This window comes from Pseudopodoces humilis, chromosome 9 (assembly GCF_049639895.1).
Source record: "Pseudopodoces humilis isolate 2021_Gansu_Grassland_sample_001 chromosome 9, ASM4963989v1, whole genome shotgun sequence".
Classification (NCBI taxonomy): Eukaryota; Metazoa; Chordata; class Aves; order Passeriformes; family Paridae; genus Pseudopodoces; species Pseudopodoces humilis.
Window position 1 is genome coordinate 33,925,392 of NC_142208.1, and position 17,334 is coordinate 33,942,725.

General features: G+C 42.6%; 1 protein-coding gene across 3 annotated transcripts in view; it reads left to right on the forward strand.

Moving 5' to 3' along the window:
- Positions 1–17,334, forward strand: part of DOCK1 (dedicator of cytokinesis 1) — a 261,997-nt gene that overhangs the window by 132,762 nt on the left and 111,901 nt on the right. For all 3 annotated transcript variants that reach the window (XM_014257704.2, XM_005528870.3, XM_088059823.1), the window contains exons 28-29: positions 12,209–12,310; positions 16,974–17,068. In XM_014257704.2, coding sequence (XP_014113179.2) covers positions 12,209–12,310; positions 16,974–17,068 — 197 coding nt within the window. The remainder of the gene's footprint in view (positions 1–12,208; positions 12,311–16,973; positions 17,069–17,334) is intronic.

Sequence of the window (17,334 nt, forward strand, 5' to 3'; positions counted from 1 at the left end):
GGAAAGAACATCGAGTCCCACCCCTGCCGTGGGCAGGGACACCTTCCATCATCCCAGGTAGCTCCAAACCTCATCCAGCCTGGCCTTGATATTCCACAGGAGCTCATTTAACAGGCAATTCGTGATGAGGGGGTTTTCATAAAATTTTAGTTTAACAAGCTTGAAATTTAAAGTATAATTTTGCCTGTTTGGCCTTTTTTATTTATTTTTTTTTTCCCCTTAAATTTCAGGTGTTATCAAAAGTTACAAGGATAAGATTCCTGCCTAGAAAAAAAAGCCAAACCCCAGTAACTGGAAAAAGCAGCATGCTTGTACATGTTAATTTTTCCATTTATTAAGGAAAGAAAGAATTTTAATAATTCACAGGGATGCAATGAGTATTTGCCTTTTATATATACATATTTATTACTTGGCTTGAATTGTAAACATATTAATTCCTGCCTAGCCCTTAATGACTTTGGGTAATGTTTGTACTCTCTTTATGCACAAATCGTGCATATACCTCACAGTTACTTATAGGGACAACCTAATCAGAGCTACTTCCTTGGCTCTGAAAAACATTTTGTCTTGCTCTAAGTAGCTTTTCTGAGGTATTTTTAAAGCATTTTTAAAATAATGCTTACATTTACCTCCTCAACAGATGATGGGTATTTTTCAGCCCTACCAAGAGACGTTAAAAATCCATTTTTTGCCAAATGTCAAGAGTGGGATGAGTGTTGCAGGCTCTGCCAGAACTCTGGGTTGGTTGATTTTCTGCTGTGGTTTCAAATGTTGTGCCTCCCAAAAAAATTAGTTGGGATGGTTTTAAATGCATGGAAATTACACCAGAAAAAATACTTCCCAAATAATGGCCCGGTTGCATTAAAGTAGGAATGAAACATTTCATTCAAGTTTTGAAATCTAAAGATGGGCCCTGGGAATAATTGGGATGTTCTGGTATTTTTCTTTTCCCATTTTTTGTATTTTTAGTATATCTAAGTAGCACTGTAACATATAGAAATACAGAAATATATGAATTCTACAAGATTTTAATCAGAGAATCACACAATAGTTTGGGCTGGGAGGGGCCTTAAAAAAAATTTAGTTCCACTCCCGACCATTCCATTGAGGTTTTGCAGTAGCCTGTGCACTGATTTTAAGGGTTTTTTTTGTAATTTCTTAATAATTATTTTATATTTTGAATCTATCTTAAAGCTGCTTTGCCTTTGCTGGTTTGATTTTATTTCCCCTTGGGACAAATTCCTGGATCTCCAGGGCTGGGATGGGAAATCCTGGATGAGTTTGGGCATGAAACTGGAAATCAGAACCTGGAAAAGAGATTCTGCTTGGTCCATTTGTTACTGCCCAGATGGGGGGAAAAAATACAGAAAAAAGGGGTGTGTGTCATGGGATATCCATGCATTTTCTTGGAATGGTGTAGGAAGGCTGAGCTGAACTCTTGGAGCAAACCAGGCCCTTCCCAGGAACATTCCCTGTCCTGCCCCTGCAGCCCGAGGAGCTGATTTTCACACTGGAATGTTTCAAACCACTGATTTTAATCTTGGTTTGGATTTAATTGCTTTTTCCAAGGAGACATTAGTTCTTATTTAAGTGTGGATGTGTAATTAAAAAACATCTCTCAACTTAAGTTGCTTTTGTTGCCCACACTCCGGGGCTGTAGTTAGGGGAAAGCAATTCCAGAGCTGAATATCCATCTCTAATCCCGTTGTTAATGTGGGAGTGTTATTGTTAGAACGTGATAAACGACTCCTTATTTGGGAGGGATTTACTTCTTTCCCTTCTGATTTCTGCCAAAACAAAGTTGGGGAGGAAAATAAAATTCAATTATAAGTGGGAATTTATTTCGGTGGTGGAAAATAAGCACTTCAAAATGTTTAGTTGCTGCTGGAATACTTGGAGTGTGCTGGAGAGCCAAAACATGTTTTGTACCTTTGGTTTAGTGAGAAAATAAAAAAGTTATTCTTCTAAAATATTTCAGGTGGGTTTTGGTTGATTTGCAAGGACAGGGAAACTTGAATTAGCTTCATCTGGAAGCAGCAGAGCTTCCTGAGCAAATATTCCATTCTTTCCTTCAGGAGGAGATCCCTGGATGTGCCCAAGGTCAGGTTGGACAGGGCTTGGAGCAGCTGGGACAGTGGAAGATGTCCCTGCCCTGGGATGAGCTTTAATGTTCCTTCCAACCCAAACCAGTCTGGGCTTCCATGATCTTGGCTCTTCCATGGAATGGAGAAGGGAATGAGATGTTTTACCATGTTCAGCTTGTTTCTTAACTTCTAAATACGTTATTGATCGAAAATCAGTATAAAAGCAGAAATCTTGTGTGTGACAGGAAACTCCTGGCTCCACTCTGGTTCCTTTACCTCAGGAAGTTTGTCCTTTACCTCGTTGATGGTCTCCTTTTGTCCTGTTAGGGTTGGATTTCTGCTGAGCTCAGGCAGGAACAGGATAAAGAGCTTTTTATCAGCAGCATCCTGTTGGAGCTTATCCTGCTGAACGTTTTGGTCATCGTCCCAAATCGTAATAAAAGAGGGGTTTAATTAATTCACTTTTCCACAATAGAAAAGTTCATCTCCTTTTGCTTAGATTGCAGCTTAGAGATTGATTTCATGTTCTTTTCATGAGGCACCTTTGAAGCTCTTCTGGAAACTGCACATTGTTTAGCACTGGCTTGTCTGAGAGAATCCCCCAAAGTCTTCTGAGTTGCTGTGAGTTTAATAAGAAACAAAATTCAAATTTAATAATGTTAGGGAAGAATTGGGTCATTCTCGAAGACTCAGCCCACATATTCTCATGTTCAGGTTCTGCAGATGAGGCATTCCCTGCTCCCTTTAATTAAATGCAAAGTATTAAACAGGTCTGTGTTTCTTGAGAGGGCATAAAATGCAGATATGGCTGCTCCTCCAAACACCTGCAGACAGCTCCTGGAAAATACAGAAGCCTGGGCTTATGTATCTCTGTTGGAAAAGGAGAGAGCTGTGGAAATTTTCCTCTGCCCCTTGCAACCCTTGCACACATTTTATAAAATTGAACAACCTGCAGAAGTTACAGGTAAAGTAAAATTGTGCAAGAGACAACTTGTATATGTGGGACAAGGATAAAACTCCTCTCCTCTGCTCTGGAGCCAGGCTGGGAGAATTGGGATTGTTCAGCCCAGAGAGGAGAAGCTCCAGGGAGAGCTCAGAGCCCCTGCCAGGGCCTGAAGGGGCTCCAGGAGAGCTGGAGAGGGACTGGGGACAAGGGATGGAGGGACAGGACACAGGGAATGGCTCCCAGTGCCAGAGGGCAGGGCTGGATGGGATTTTGGGAAGGAATTCCTGGCTGTGAGGGTGGGGAGGAGCTGGGATGGAATTCCCAGAGCAGCTGGGGCTGCCCCTGGATCCCTGGCAGTGCCCAAGGCCAGGCTGGACATTGGGGCTGGAGCAGCTGGGACAGGGGAAGGTGTCCCTGCCATGGCTGGGGTGATTTGGAAGTGAAATTCCAAGGGAAGAGCCAGGTAAGGTGAGGACATTCCTGTAGGCAGTGAAGAGCAATTTCACTCCTCTGAAATCCCCTGTTTGCTGCTATTGGGTATTAATCTTTTCAGCTCCTCTTATCTGTCAATTTTGGAACAGAAATTCTCACTTGAAATGTGACCTGTGTGAAAATTGTATTTCTCTTATTTGTCATATTGATACTTGTATTTGTGTAAATACCATTAATTTTGCTGCCATAACATAAAATAGCACAGAAAAACTGAGCTAAAGTGAGAGAAGTCAGAACAAAGGACCAGCCTGTTATCAGTCTTTGTGTATTTCATCACTTTTCCTGCTCTTTGGGGAGGAGGGGATGAGAACATTGCCTGTGCTGGGGATTTCATTTCCAAATGGTGCAATTGTGGAGAGAGCCCTGCCTTTATTTTCCCCAGTGATGAGAGCCTGGCAGTAATTCCTGTCTGCAAGGACTGGGTCACCTTCTGCAGCTCTGAGAGCTGAGATCCACATCAGAGCCTGCATCCCATAAACCTCCCCATATCCATTGTGTTCTGCCCCAAAAGCTCGGGAAGGGAGCAGCCCCCGGGGTATGGAGTGATGGTTGATGTAGAGAGTGAACCAAAGGTAGGAATTAATTACAAAATGCAAAAGCTTCCCCAAAGAGATCTCCTCCTGCAAGGAGCTTTTTTATCCAGGGATCTCTGAACTGCGTGGTTTCATCAATTAAATTTGGATTACACACGTTTCTTATCTCTCAAGCTCGCTGAGCCCCTCAATAAAGCAGTTGCTAAATAATTTACCTTAAAACAGGCGGATGAGAAGCACCAAAAGTGGGATAATTTGTCTTCAAAATGGCTGTTGCTTTTAGGAGTGTATTCATCTGGCAGCATCACCTGTCTGGTGTGAAGATTATAATTTAAAAGATCATTTCTCTTCCTCTTATTCCCATAATTTGTCATAGAGATACCTCGGTGCTGCAGAGCCAATATCCCAAACACCTGTGGGCTAGCCCAGTTCCTGGGAATTCCACTTGTCTCCAGTTATTATTTCCTTTTTAAGGTTATCTTTTCCTTCAGTTCTTTTCCTGCTCTGATTTTACGTGGCATTTTCCGATATTAATTGTGTCTGATAAGTAAAATAGGATTTCTCATCGTAATGTTTGGTTTTGTTCTTCCTCCAGTGACTTTTTGAAGGAAAAAAGTCCCTGCAAGGGCATGGAGTGAGAGGAGAACAGGGAATGGCTTTAAAATGAAGGAGGGGAGATTTAGATTGGATATTAGGGAGAAATTCTTCCCAGTGAAGGTGGTGAGGCCCTGGCACCAGGGTTATATTCCCATATTCATTGCTGCATTTTTGCAAAATTATTTTAAAACCATTTTTTTATGGCTTTTCCTTTTTATTTTTTACTGTTTGAGTACTGGCCATTCCCATAAATACAGTTGTTTTCTGTATTTTATGACTGCATTTATGATTTTATTATCGGCATTAATAGATGTGTAACCCAAGATACCTGAAACAGATTTATTGAGGGCTGTTCTGTAGATTTTCAGTGAAATAATGTTTAGTGTAGCAGAGGGAGGAAAAAAAAAACAGAAAAAACATGAGGAAAGGCAATTGCATTTAGAAAACCAGAAATAAATGTACTGACCTTGAGAGCTCCTAAGCACTGTGGGTTCCATTGAAGGGCACTGTTCAACACTGACACTGTGTGGAGCTTTTAAAAGAGAAGCATTTTTTGGTTAAAATGGACTTTTTTTTTTTGTTAAAAGACCCTTAGAAACATGAGAAATGGTGTTGCTAAATCATCTCATTAATTTTTTCGCCTGCTTTTTATAGAAGTTGGTGCAAAGCGCTTGTGAATCACGGAACTCTTTGTGTCTATTCCCACTGTGTTACCATCAACTTCCTAACAAATAAACCTTTTGCAAAGTGAATTTCAGTTGAGCTGCTGCGATCTTGGAATCACAGAATCATGGAATGGTTTGGAAAAACCTCAAAGCCCATCCCATTCCAGCCCAGGGACATCTCCCACTGTCCCAGGTGCTCCCAGCCCCAGTGTCCAACCTTGGGCTCTGGGAATTCCATCCCAGCCCCTCCCCACCCTCCCAGGGAAAGGATTCCTTCCCAAAATCCCATCTGTGTCCCCTGGAAGTGGGAAGCTGTTCCCTGTCTCCAGTGGAGATTCTCTCTCCATCTTTCTTGTCCTTCAGACCCAGAAGGCCACACCCAGGGCTGGATTCTGGCTGTGATCTCTATGAAAACCCTTCTGATTTTCTTCCCAAAGTGATTTCCCTGCAGGGAATCAGTGCTGGAAAGGTTTTCCTTTTAAAACAAGTTTTCTATTGACTGAGACAGAATTGTCAGAGATCCAATCAGGATCTGTAAAATACTTCTTGAGGTAAAACAAGGTTTGAAGACTAAATAAACTGCTTTTCACCTCTAAACTCCCATATCAGAGCTCTGCATTTTGCATGGGCTTTTCCTGGCTTGGAAAACCTAAAATCGGTTTTGCTGCTTAGGGAGGCTCTGAACTCCTTAAGTCACAGATGAAGGAGGTGGCACATCTTTTCCAGGAGCTCTGGAAGCAAAGTTTGTCCCTTAAAATACCTTACTGCATCTTGATTGGCAAAAAGATGCTTCAAAATAATGTTTGTGGCAGCAGGAAAATGCCCAAATATTTATCACTGCCATTATTGCAGGTGGGAACTTCTGTTTCTGCAAGGAAAAAGGCTCACGTGTTTTATTCTCGTGTTCAAGAGGCAGGGATTGGCCTGAGGAAATGGAATATTCTGTGTATTCAGTAAAAAATGTGATAAATGGGGACGTTTTGCACTTGTTTTTATCCTGCTGCTGCAGCCACAAAATGATTTTGTCTCTGAAGGTGCTGCTGAATTTACTGTGGGATTTTCTATTATGAGAAAAGAAATGTTTGTTTTTTAATACTGTGAGAAATACATGCATGAATTTCTACAGATGGAGTGAAATTTATGTGCCTTAGTGGGGGAGTTCTGCTTGGTTTTGGGTCTTTCTCCTGCCCTTCCTGGTGTAATGCTGCTGGGAAAAGCTTCAGGAATCAAACTCCCTTCAGGATGCCCTGGAAGCTGAAACTTCCATCCATATCTTTATTTTATAATATCAAATATATTTAAAAAAAGAGCCTTATTCATGCTAGGTTTTGTAATACCTTTATACTATAAATGACATAAAATATATTATTGAAGTGAGCAAACTCATCCACAGACAAATTGGATTTTAAATTTTCACGTGGCAAAAAAAAAAAAGGATGAAATTTGGGACATTTTAAAGTTGGATTTTTACCTTGTGAGTCCATAAGTGGTGACAGTTTAATGAGTGGCTTCTAGAATTGATAACAGTTGATTTTTAGTTCTTTATTTGTTGCTAATATAGAGAGAATACAAGTTGTAAGCAGAGAGAAAACTTAATTTTTTAATCTTTACAAACTCTCTGGGAATTGTGAGGGACTTAAATCCTTTTCAACAAAGTAAATTCTATGGAAATGTTCTGAAACCCAAAATGTAGTGAATTAATTCAAGTGATTTTGTTTGGGGGGGTTTTTATTATATATTCATCCATTTATTTATTTAGCAGTGTAGTATTTTAGGGCCATGTAAGAAAAATTTAATGGAAAAAATAAATGAAAATTAGATTTTGTCATCTCTTCCTGACTGTGGTAACAGGGACATTTTAATGAGACATCACTTAGCTGAGTGTAGGTCTGATTTCTCTAGATTTTCTTACTATACATAAAGAGCTTAATATTTCAATTTAAATATTTCATTGGGAGGAAATGGACAAGCCTGTTCAAAACAGGATCTTTTATCCCTGAGGGAGAAAAGTGTTGGCATGTGTGGTTTCTCCTGCTGGAATTCTCATTCTGGAATTCCTCACTGTTAATGTTATTTGTGGGGATTATTTAAAACTAAAATTTCCCTTCTTGTATCTGTTCAAGGGCCATTTGAACACCGAGTGTTTTATTTTGAAGGTGATTTAGGAAAATAAGTGATTTTGGAGCCTCTTCAAGTTTTCCTTCAGAACTGAGTTTTACAGAAATCAGAAGTAATTTCACAGTTTGGAATTGCACATTCATTTTTTAAATAAAAAATATGCTTTTAAATAATCAGGCATCCTTTCCAAAGAAAAAGGAGATGTTTTCGTGTTGGGTTTGGGTTTGTTTTCTTTTAATGGAGCTGAACTTTTGTTCATCCTGCCTGGGAGCTGGACTTTCTTCCCTTTGGACAGATCTGCAGATATCCTGGATCCCTTGATTTTGCTTTGGGAATATTTCAGTCATAGAAGGGAATCATGGAATGATCAGGGTTGGAAAAGGTTGGATCTCTCTAAGATCACAGAGTTCCCAGCACTGCCAAGGCCAGCACTGTCCTGTGTCCCCAAGTGCCACATCCACAGGGATTTTAAATCCCTCCAGGGATGGGCACTCCTGCACTGCCCAGGGCAGCTGTGCCAGGGCTGGACAAACCTTTCCAGGGAGGAATTTTCCCAAATATCCCCCCTGAGCTGCCCTGGCCCAACCTGAGCCCATTCCCTCTCCTCCTGTCCCTGTTCCCTGGGAGCAGATCCCAAATCCCCCCGGCTGTCCCCTCCTGCCAGGGACTTGTGCAGAGCCAGAAATTCCCCCTGAGCCTCCTTTGCTCCAGCCTGAGCCCCTTCCCAGCTCCCTCAGGAATTCTCCAGCCCCTTCCCAGCTCCCTCAGGAATTCTCCAGCCCCTTCCCAGCTCCCTCAGGAATTCTCCAGCCCCTTCCCAGCTCCTCAGGAATTCTCCAGCCCCTTCCCAGCTCCCTCAGGAATTCTCCAGCCCCTTTCCAGCTCTTTTCCCTGCCCTGGCCACGCTCCAGGCCCTCTGTGTCCCTTTTGTCCTGAGGGATCCAAACTGACCCCAAGATTTGAGGTCCCTCAGCAGTGCCAGCCCAGGGGACAATTCCTGCTGCCTGTGGTCACACAATTCCTGGTCTAGTCCAGGTCTCAGTGGCCTCTGGCACATCTGGGCACATCTGGGCACATCTGGGCTCATTCCAACCCCTCAGCACCCCCAGGGCTTTTCCCACTGGGCACTTCCAAGCCCCTGGCCCAGGACCCAGGGTGAGCCTCCATGACCCTGGTTTGGAAAGAAACAATCCAGGAGAGCCAGGAATTGGAGCAACCTGCTGGCAAAATGCTTCTCTAGTGGATATTTCATTATCTCCCTCCCTGTGTCACCATCTCATTTCTGAGCTTTGCTATAGGGAGAGACTTCCAGGGTAAACCCTGCCACTGTTTCAGTGAATAAATAGCTGATAAATACCCAGGACAATGGAAACCCCTTGCAGGACTGGCTGGGTAAACACAGCTTTGCAATTATTTCTGTGGTTCAAATTGAAATTGATTTTTTTAGAGAATTAGGTACCTTTTTTTCTATGTATTGCTTCCAGTGCTGGTCTGTAGGTGATGACAACGATCTCCAAATACAACTAAAGATTAAAAATCAAGATAAAAACCTAATCATGTTGTTGACTATTGCTAACTAGTTAGTAGAGCATATTAAAAACACCTAGAATACAAATATTGCCTCTAAATAATTACAAAGCTTTTACAGCATTGTAATTTAGAGCGTGCTGGCTGCAGGTGATACCTCACAAAGAAAATGATGACTGGTAGTTGTAATTTCCTCCTAATATTAAATAGATTTTCCTTCCCAGCAGGGCCTTGAACAGTGGTTTGCAGGTGGGGATCTGCAGATAAATGTTGGAGCAGGGATGTGTGTGTGTGATGCAGTGTTGGCTTCAAGGAACAATTTTGTTTCAAAGGAAGGGGTTTTATTACCAAGATAAACACCAAGATGAGCATTAATCGTTACTTTATGCAGAGAAAGAGGAAGAAGTGTTGATAACTGCTTAAAGACCCTCACCCAGTCTGCTCAGCAGCACTTTGGGGGCTCAGCCTGAGCTGAAATGACAAAATTTAACAAGTTTCTGTCTTTTTAACTAGAACTTAGAGCACTACAGAATCCCCTCCTGTTTGTGTTCTGTTTCTATTTGCTTCATGTTTATTTTCCTGTATTTATTTTTATCTCCAGCAGCCATTCCAGGTTTTTAACCAGCTCTCCCATTGGCATTTCCACACTTGCATGTGGACTCAGAGTTTCACCAGCAGGCATTCAACTTGTTGTTCCTTTCTGATTCCCACCATGCTAATTAAGATGTTCTTGTGTAATTACCCCTCCCTTCAGTGACACATCATTTCTGCTGGCTGGGGACAGTCAGAGCAGCTCTCCCTGTGCAGCCATGAGTTGCTCCCAGGGGTTGTCAGGGATGGAGGACAGGACAGGGATCACCAGTAGATGCAGAGGAGATGACAATCAAATTTTTCCACACCTTTGGCTGTTCCTTCATTGAAAAATGAATATGAAAACATGTTTGGAAGTTTAGCAGTTGATCCAAACCTATGGGGGGCTCACCTGGAGATGAGAAGGATCCAGGGAGAGCTCAGAGCCCCTTGCAGAGCCTAAAGGGGCTCCAGAAGAGCTGGAGAGGGACTGGGGACAAGGGATGGAGGGACAGGACCCAGGGAATGGCTTTAAGCTGACAGTGGGTGGGTTTAGATGGGATTTTGGGCAGGAATTGTTCCTGGCAGGGTGAGAAGGCCCTGGCACAGGTGCCCAGAGCAGCTGGGGCTGCCCCTGGATCCCTGGCAGTGCCCAAGGCCAGGCTGGACATTGGGGCTGGAGCAGCTGGGACAGGGGAAGGTGTCCCTGCCATGGCTGGGGTGGGATGGGTGGGATTTGTAGTCTGTTCCAACTTAAACCCTTCTGGGATTCCATGATTTATTTTTTTTTCCATATCAGTTTGCCTTGAGAAGTTCCTCAGATATGAAATCCATCTTTTAAGTTCTGCAGCCATGTGTATTAATTTAAATTACTCCCTAAACAGGTAAATAAACTAAAATGGCACCTAAATTATCAGCCAGTTTGAGAACAGAGTTTGTTGGAAGGAAGCAGAACTGTTGGTCACCTGCAAAGGGCTGGATGTGCCAGCCTGGGGTCAATGTGAATAAAACTAAAACCAGATTGATGTCTTTGCCAAGAAATGGACTTGGAGGGTATTTAAGTGTCTGTGAAAAGATACCATGGGCAAAACAAGGTTTTGTCCCAACTCTCCTGAGCAGTCCTGAGCTGGGATGGGCTCAACTCCATCTGCAGCCTCATCTGAGGCAGCCAAGTTCAGCAGTGTGTAATTGTGCCTGGTGCTGGCACATCACTGGGACTGATGGCATGGGTGGAGGAGATGGGAGGGATGGGCTGTGGAATGTTCCCTTGTAGGCATGAGCCCAGGGTTTGCTGTGGCAGGAGCTCGTTAAGAGCTGTTTTGACAATTAATGTTTGGATTTCTGAGATGGTCCTGTCTTATTCTCATTTCTTAATAGGGAGCATTGACTTTGTAGAGCCCCAGCTTCTGTTCTTGTCAGGGGTTGTTCGAAAGTTCTTTTGATGTCCCAGAACAGCAGCTCCTGGTCTTTCCTTCCATATTCATGGAGTTTGTAGGTGCCACAGAGCTCCCATCAGGTACCTCAGCATCTTCTGGAAAATCCAATATTCCCACATGGACAAAATCAGTCCTGGAGGAGTTGAGATCGCAGCTCCATTGCAGGAGAAAAGCAAATTCCAGGAGTGCTGGTCAGGTGGAATTTGGGGATTAACCTCTAAGTGAGAGGGCTCAGAGCACGCACAGGTGACCTGGTGTCATTTTGGGTTTATCTCAATTGCTCAGACTGATGTGGAAATAAAGATTGGAATTTGAAATTAATGCTGATCTTAAAAGTAACAATAAAGGCTCAGTGCATTTATGGAGAGAAAATTCCTGAGTGTTCTCCTGGGCTGTGGCACAGAATCACCTGCAAAACAGCTCAGATCAGGGGATTTGTAATTTTGTCAAACCACAGAAAGAACCACTTCTTCTCTAAGTCATTCTGCTGGGTTTTTTACCAATTTTGAATGTTTTTCCTCCTGCACTAAAGACCAGAAAAGAAGTGGACATCATTACCAGGCTTTTAGCAGATAGACAGAGAGGGAGGATGGACAAGAAGCTCTCATTTATGGGATTTTACTCCATCTGGAGCCTGGGAATGGGTTTGATTGTTACTACAACACTTTCATGCACCAGAAGGAAAAACTAAACTTTCTTTTGGTTGCTTTTTACTCTTTCTGTGGTTTGAGAGAGATCTGGATGGTGCTGCTCTTCTGGTTTTATGGAATTTACTGGATTTTGGTGGTGTTTTTTTAAGCATCACTGTATCTGAAAATACCACATGGTGAAATGAAAACTTGGGGTTGGTTTAGCTGGAGTGCTCAATATGCTCATTTTGAAAAGATTTCTTCCTTGAGCAGAATATTGACTTTCCAAATGCAAATGCTGATATTGTGTGATATTTTTAGGTGTGCTGTTTATTACCTTGCAGTGACTTTAATGTCTGAGCAATTTTTAGATGAAGAATATGTCGCAAAGGCTTCAGTGATAAACCCATGAAATTGAAAATTGGAGACTTTTCGAGATGAGGGTTTTTTTCTGTTTCCTTAACAGAATTTTGCATATCCATTAATGAATTTTAATGATAGAATTATCTCCATTTCATTCTGTGGTTCTCTCTAGCAATATTCTGTTGTGATAGGCAGTATTATGTTGCATTATCCTAAGTGATGGATTCCTTTCCTTTGCTTTTTGCCAGGGGAGCTTCGTGGCCTGCATGACAGCCATCCTGAGACAAATGGAGGATTATCACTATGCCCATTTAATCAAGACTTTTGGCAAGATGAGGTCAGATGTTGTGGTGAGTTTCATTTGTTTTATCTCTTCATAAGATTGTGTTTGGTTTCCTGGTACTGGTCATTAAATGCACTTGTGAACAAAATGTATTTGGCATTCCATGTTTAATATCAAATAATTCTTTGGGCACTGTGACATGCACAGGAGTACAGCTGGAGCTGTTGAGTGTTTTAAAACATGAGATAGTGGATTAAAAGAATGCACTAAAAAATAGTAGTGATGAGACATTACAAAAATCTAGTAAGGAAAGAAGAAAAAGAATATTAAAAAGGCTTTCTTAGGAAAGGAACTTTCAGTGTTAAATCTTCTAGATGTCCTGATTTCGTTTCTTAAATTAGCTTTTACTTAGAGATCTGCTCACTTTTCCCTTTTCCCTTTTATGCAAAACACTTTAACCTTAAAGATGCCCTTAGTTGTTAAATAAGCAATAATAATTGAAATTTGTCTTCTCAGAGTCGTTGGGTAGCCTGGCTGAGGCAACAACCCGAGTTAATTAAAGCATAATAGAAGGGAGTTTATAGCTGAGGAGATCACTCTGTAATAACCTGCAAGTGCTGCTGCCATATGGGCAGGCAGGGCTGGGAGGGTTCACCCAGCTCCCTGGCTGAGCTCCAGCAATCCTTGATGACCCATCCCCTGCCACCCTGGGGATGCTCCAGGCAGCTTCCACCTGGGTTTGAATCCTTCTGCAGCTTCTCTTCCTCCTTCCAGCCCTGCCAGAACAACACCAGGACCTTCCTTTTGTGTCATTTTTGTTTGGAGTTGCCAGTTTGCCTTGAATTTGTGTTATTCTTCCTTCTGCCTGTGTTGGGCAAGGTTTGGGCTCTTTGCCCTGTTGCAGTTTTCAGGTGCTGAAGCCTCTTTTTGCACCTGCTCTGGCATCTCTAAAGCTCAGAGCTGCTGTTTTTGGAGGGGGAAGGCAAAGTTCAGCTGCAAATTGCTGGAGATAGGATCACTGCATGGATCCTTTGGGATCCTGGAGCGTTTACATGGATGGGCACCGGCAGCAGAACATTCCCAAACTAAATGCAGATAATGGGCTGAAAAGAATGGTTGTAGCAGAGAGAAGAGAAAGTCAGGGTCTTTCTTTTGTGTAATTCTTATGTTTGGACTTCCTATTTTGTCTTGAATTTGTATTCTTCTTTCATGCATTGGGCAAGGTTTGAGCTCTTTGCCTTGTTCCAGTTTTCAGGTGCTGAAGCCTCTTTTTGCACCTGGCCTGGCATCTCTAAAGCTCAGAGCTGATTTTAAATAATATTCATTAAGGTGTGGAGGTTTTATGGCAGAGCATTGTTAATCCTGTGAGTAAAGGAAACTACAGTGAGTAAACTGAATTTTCTTTTTTTTTTTTTTCCCATGGTTTTTCCACTTCTTTAACCCAGCAGTTTTTTGAACCTCTCTCACTGGACTCACCCAGCTGAACTGAAATCCAGGAGTCTTTGCTTTTACACCCAGAACTGGAGGTGAAAACTGCACTTCCTATTGCAGAGGATTCAGTTTAATCACAGAGCAGTGATTTAGAACTGAGACTAAATTCAGCCAGGCAGAAATGAAAAGCTTTTCCTTAAAAAAAAAAAAAAAAAGGCAAGAAAAAGAGAAAACTTAAGTTGTGATTTCTTTTTCACCACTGGAGACCCTTAAATCTTCCTTCAGCCTCTGCTCTCGCTCAAGCAGGGTTGGAAGCTCAGGGCTGGAAGTGCTGGAGGAAACTTTATGGTCTGTGTTATGTAGGTGGCAGGTTTAGATTATTATAATGGTCATATTTGGCCTCAAAAGTCTGCGAAAAGATGAGGTGGAGTGCAATAAAACCAGTCTTTTACCTCTCTGCAGAACAGAGAGTTTAGATTTATTAAGGAATGTCTGTTCAAAGAGGAATTTCTTGCTTTAAGATCCCTTCCAACCCAAACTCTACTGTGATTCTGTAAAATCCAAATCTGTGATTCTGCTGTCATTCTGAGATGAAACATTATCTGAGATCAGGGAGGTTGTTTCTGGGATTAACTGATTTTTTTTCCTTCTTTTTACTTGGTAAAAAATATTTTGAGTTGAGACTCGTGTGGTTTAGTTGACAAAAATTGCCTGTTCCTGTTCTGCCACGTGGAGAATCTCAGGATGAGCTCAGGCTCTTTCCTTTCCATCAGGCATGGGAATTTTTTAGGGGTCTTACCTGCAGTGAATTCTATTTCCTATTAAATAGGATTTGTATTTGGAGTTGGAGAGAGAGCAGGAGTTGTAACCTTTCCTCCTTTAGTACAGGTTTTTAATGTGTGTCCTGCTTCCAGTTATACTGAAAATCAGCAGTTTTTTCTTGTCCTGGTGGCTTCCCTCTCTTCCCAGCCCCTCAAAAACCCTGAGTTTTCCTCATAAAATGAGGATAATTCATCCAAACCATTTGCTTTCCTATGAGAACCGTAAAATGGAAAAAAGAGCAATATTATGAATGCATAAACCCCAGGTGAGCATCAGGAATCTTTTATTTGATCAATAATTAGCTCAGTTGTTACAGAGCATTATTTAAAGTACTGGGTGAGTGTGGGGTTATTAAAATGTAAATATCAGGGGATGGAAATGCAGAGCTGAATCAGCAAAGTAGGTCAGAACCCCTAGGCTCAGGAAGGAACCAAATCATCAACAATGGAATTCTTTCACCAAAACACAGGGAAAATGAGCAGGGAAATCTGCAATTTGAGCTCTTAAATGAAGGCAGATTTTCCTGAGCTAGAGGAAAGGCTCTGGGATGAGTGTGGCTGCAGACATTGGTGACATCTGAACCAGGAGCAGCTCCAGCCTTGCTCTCCATCCTGTTAATGCCAGAGAATCGGGATCTGGCTTGCTGGGCACGGTCAGAGCTTGGATTTGATGCTCCTGAGGCTCTTCTGCCACTTTACAATTCTGGGATTCTGTGATCCTTGCTGATGTTGTGTGATAAAATAACAGAGGAGCTGTTTTACCAGGAATATTCTGCACATGGTGGTGCCCGGTGCCCTGGAAGTAAACCCAGAATAGCTGGGGTTGGAGGGGACCTCTGGAAATCACCCAGTCCAAGCCCCTGCCAGGGCAGGGTCCAGGTGGGTCTGGAATGACTCCAGAGAGGGGGAAGTTTCATGTTGCTTTGTGAAATAAGAAACCTGGAGAGAGAATATTTACCAGGGCCTGGAGGGCCAGGAGCCAGGGAATGGCTCCCAGTGCCAGAGGGCAGGGCTGGATGGGATTTTGGGCAGGAATTGTTCCCTGGGAGGGTGGGGAGGGGCTGGGATGGAATTCCCAGAGCAGCTGGGGCTGCCCCTGGATCCCTGGCAGTGCCCAAGGCCAGGCTGGACATTGAGGCTGGAGCAGCTGGGACAGGGGAAGGTGTGGAACAGGATGGGCTTTAAGGTCCTTCCCACCCAAAGCAGTCAGGAATTCTGAGATTCTTGATCTTCAGTCCTTGTCCTCAGGATCTCTGCAGTTCCCTGCATCCACTGGCAGGGAATTTCTGAGCCAGGAAAACATTTGAGCAGAGCAGTGGATTAAAAGATAAATCTGCTGAAGATCCTGGCTCCCAGACCTGAAGTAAGACTGATGGGAGCAGGGACTTCAGATTGGTTTCTCACTGAAAAGGTTACACAGAAACCAGTCTTAGTTAAAAGTCCAGTCGATGGAACATATTGGGGATTTTTTTTGTAGGCATTTGACATTTTGAAGATAGACCAGATAAATACCATTACTGAGAAACTGTATCAAAGGGAAGATATTCTAACCTTGGAATAAAAGTAAATTTTTATCTCTGTGTGAAGTGGATCAAGGACTTTCTGCATGAAGTTCTCTTTTCCCCTTTATCTTTCTCACAGCATTTGATATTACAGAAATTGTTAGATAGCAATTACAGATTCCCAAATTGTAGAAGATGATTTACATTGTAAAGTACACAAAGTTTCTGGTCCAAAGAATTGTTTGTTTATGGCTGAGTGGAAATAAATTGCTTTATGCTGATAAATTAACTTGTTCTTGGGCTGGTTTTCACTTGCAGAAGCAATTCCTGCTGCTCCCTTTAGGGAGGGCCCCTCTCAATTTTAGGGTGTCCAAACCATTCTTGTCCTCTGCCCCAGGTGGGGGTGATGATTTGAGCTGGAACGTGTTTTTATTCTAATACATAAATAATCTCCATTTTTGGAGAATATCCATGAAGGGAGGGATTATTCATCACCTGACTCCAGGGAGTTTTTTTAATGCAATCATAAGGGCTAAATAAATATTTAGCTTGGTTTTTTTAGCTGTTTCCATGAGCCAGTGTGCTTTTATCAACTTCCCAAGGGTGTGTCATGACAGGTGTGTCACAGTACTTGAAGGAACTGGGAGATTTTGTCCATAGTATGGAAAAAATGATGTTTTTTCCAGCAGAATCTCCTTTTGGATAACTGGTGAACCAGTGCTTGGCCTTGATGAATCCCATGGGTTGCTTCGATGTGGGATTATTGTTGTTGTCATTTCTGAAATGGAATTATTGTAGGATTTATGGACATCCTGTATAAATGTGCTTGAGTAGAATTTAGGTGTGTTTTTTTATGAAAAACAGCTTTTTGAGGAAGCAGAACACAAAGACCCCTTGGGAGCGCAGTCATTAATAACTGCTGCCATCCCTTGGAGTTTTCTGCTCCCTTTTCTCCAAACACCATCTCTTCTTTTAGGATTTCCTGATGGAAACATTCATCATGTTCAAGAACCTCATCGGGAAGAACGTCTATCCCTCCGACTGGGTGATCATGAACATGATGCAGAACAAGTGAGTACAGAGGGAAACGCTCCGGAGCTTTCCCGAGCCGGCGGCTCCGGCTCTGCTCCGGCACAACGGGGTTGCTTGGAAACAGCAACCACGAGGCTGCAGCCAGCCTGCCCTGGCTTCTCCTCCTTCTCTGATGCAAAGAATTATTGAAAAATTGGCTCTGGAGGAGCGTTTTAGCAGCCTGGTTTAGGGCTCTTGGAGTCCACCAAAAATTAGGGGTGGCGTCAGTCTGAGAACCTGGATTTTGGAGCCAACTGCAGGTGCAG